Source organism: Euprymna scolopes, chromosome 18, assembly GCF_053919585.1.
Source record: "Euprymna scolopes isolate OS-2025 chromosome 18, ASM5391958v1, whole genome shotgun sequence".
NCBI classification, from domain to species: Eukaryota; Metazoa; Mollusca; class Cephalopoda; order Sepiida; family Sepiolidae; genus Euprymna; species Euprymna scolopes.
The window spans coordinates 88,702,480-88,704,174 of record NC_136499.1 but is presented as its reverse complement, the minus strand read 5'-3'; the positions used below and the strand labels follow the sequence as shown (position 1 = coordinate 88,704,174).

General features: G+C 38.1%; 1 protein-coding gene across 1 annotated transcript in view; it reads left to right on the top strand.

Moving 5' to 3' along the window:
• The first annotated feature begins 1,167 nt into the window (after positions 1 to 1,167).
• LOC145297687 (arrestin domain-containing protein 3-like) overlaps positions 1,168 to 1,695 on the top strand; it is an 88,199-nt gene continuing 87,671 nt past the window's right edge. The window contains exon 1 of the mRNA XM_080143884.1: positions 1,168 to 1,528. Within this exon, the coding sequence (XP_080000010.1) occupies positions 1,411 to 1,528 (118 nt within the window). The 5' untranslated portion in view covers positions 1,168 to 1,410. The remainder of the gene's footprint in view (positions 1,529 to 1,695) is intronic.

Below are 1,695 nucleotides of genomic sequence, written 5' to 3'. Positions count from 1 at the left end.
ACCAATTCATAACTTATAACAACTCTATATACCAATTCATGACTTATAACAACTCTATATATCAATTCATAACTTTTAACAACTCTATATACCAATTCATAACTTATAACAACTCTACATACCAATTCATAACTTATAACAACTCTACATACCAATTCATAACTTATAACAACTCTATATATCAATTCATAACTTATAACAACTCTACATACCAATTCATAACTTATAACAGCTCTATATATCAATTCAAACCTTCATAACCAAATCTCTAGACGCAGTTTACACGGAAAAATATATAAATACTAGGGTCATTCTAAAAGTAATGCCTTCTCTTTTGTATTCCACCCAAAATGGATCAGAGGGATTGCAAATTGAATTGTTATGATGACTTAAAGTTTATGATCTGAAAGTTTCATTTCTCTGTTGCAGGTATTGACAATGTGAGACTCTAGGAAAGCAATTTCTGTCATGTACGTGCATCAGAAGCAGGGATGCGTCATTGAATTCCACTACGGAGAAAAAATTGAATTGATCAACATTCATCGACGCTATGAAGCTTCTGCGGCTGATGTCAGCACAGTTGGGAGATGGAATCGTCGATTTCAGATCGGTGACAGAGATATGAGTTACAAAGTGCGCTCTGGACTTTTACGATGGAGGAATCAAAGTTCTCGTTCATCGCTGGCAAAAGTGTGTTGAGAATGATGATGACTATGTAGAAAAATAAAAAGTCGTCTGTTTTTGTAATTCTTCGATATTTTAGTGTTGAGTTTAAAAAAATAGGAGGCCTTACTTTTGGAACGACCCTCATATATAGGAGAGAGAGAGAGAGAGAGAGAGAGAGAGAGAGAGAGAGAGGGGGGGGAGAAAGCTTATGATTTAAAAACGATAAAAACAATGTCGTCTGTTCCCTCACCGTCTAATTCTCGAACAAATAAGAAATGAAGAATCCGGATGTTTAAATAAATAAATTACCCCCCCCCCCGTTTAAATTACAAACACCTGGTCCAATAGAATCAATGTGATTGGGAAGGAAAGGCGTTCTCACGCACACACGCACACACATGCAGTGTAAAATTCTACAGATGCGCATACGCATACCCCCAATAACAAAATTAAAAAGAAAAACAAATAATTTATACCCCCACCTAATACGCATAACACGACAGAGTTATAGAGAAAGAAAGAGAGAAAGGCTGTAACGCGCAACTGCGGACAGCCTGACAATTTGAGGCAGAGAGAGAGAGAGAGAGAGAGAGAGAGAGAGAGAGAGAGAGAGAGAGAAATACTGTACACTAAAAACCTTAAACCACAAAACAGCAACTCCCATCACTTCGGCGAGGAATCTTTAGTCGCAGCTGGAGTTTTGCTGCTGGCCTGTCAAGGCTGATACTATCTGTTTTATGTGTCATGGGCAAGATCAGTTATTTCGACATTGTTTTTCCTGAGGAGTGCAGTGTCTATCACCCTGGAGAAATCGTCACTGGTCACGTTCGCCTCGAACTACTCGAGGCAATTCGAGTCAAAGGTAACGACGTCTTAATTACTTTTATAAACGCGTATTCCGTTCCCCCAGCTTCCAGTTTCATACTCAGCGCATAGACGCACGCAAAACACACTTCAACGTGGACACAAAATAAGGGATCTATTTCAAATAACTATTATGTTATAAATTATTCCCCCATTTAAATAAAC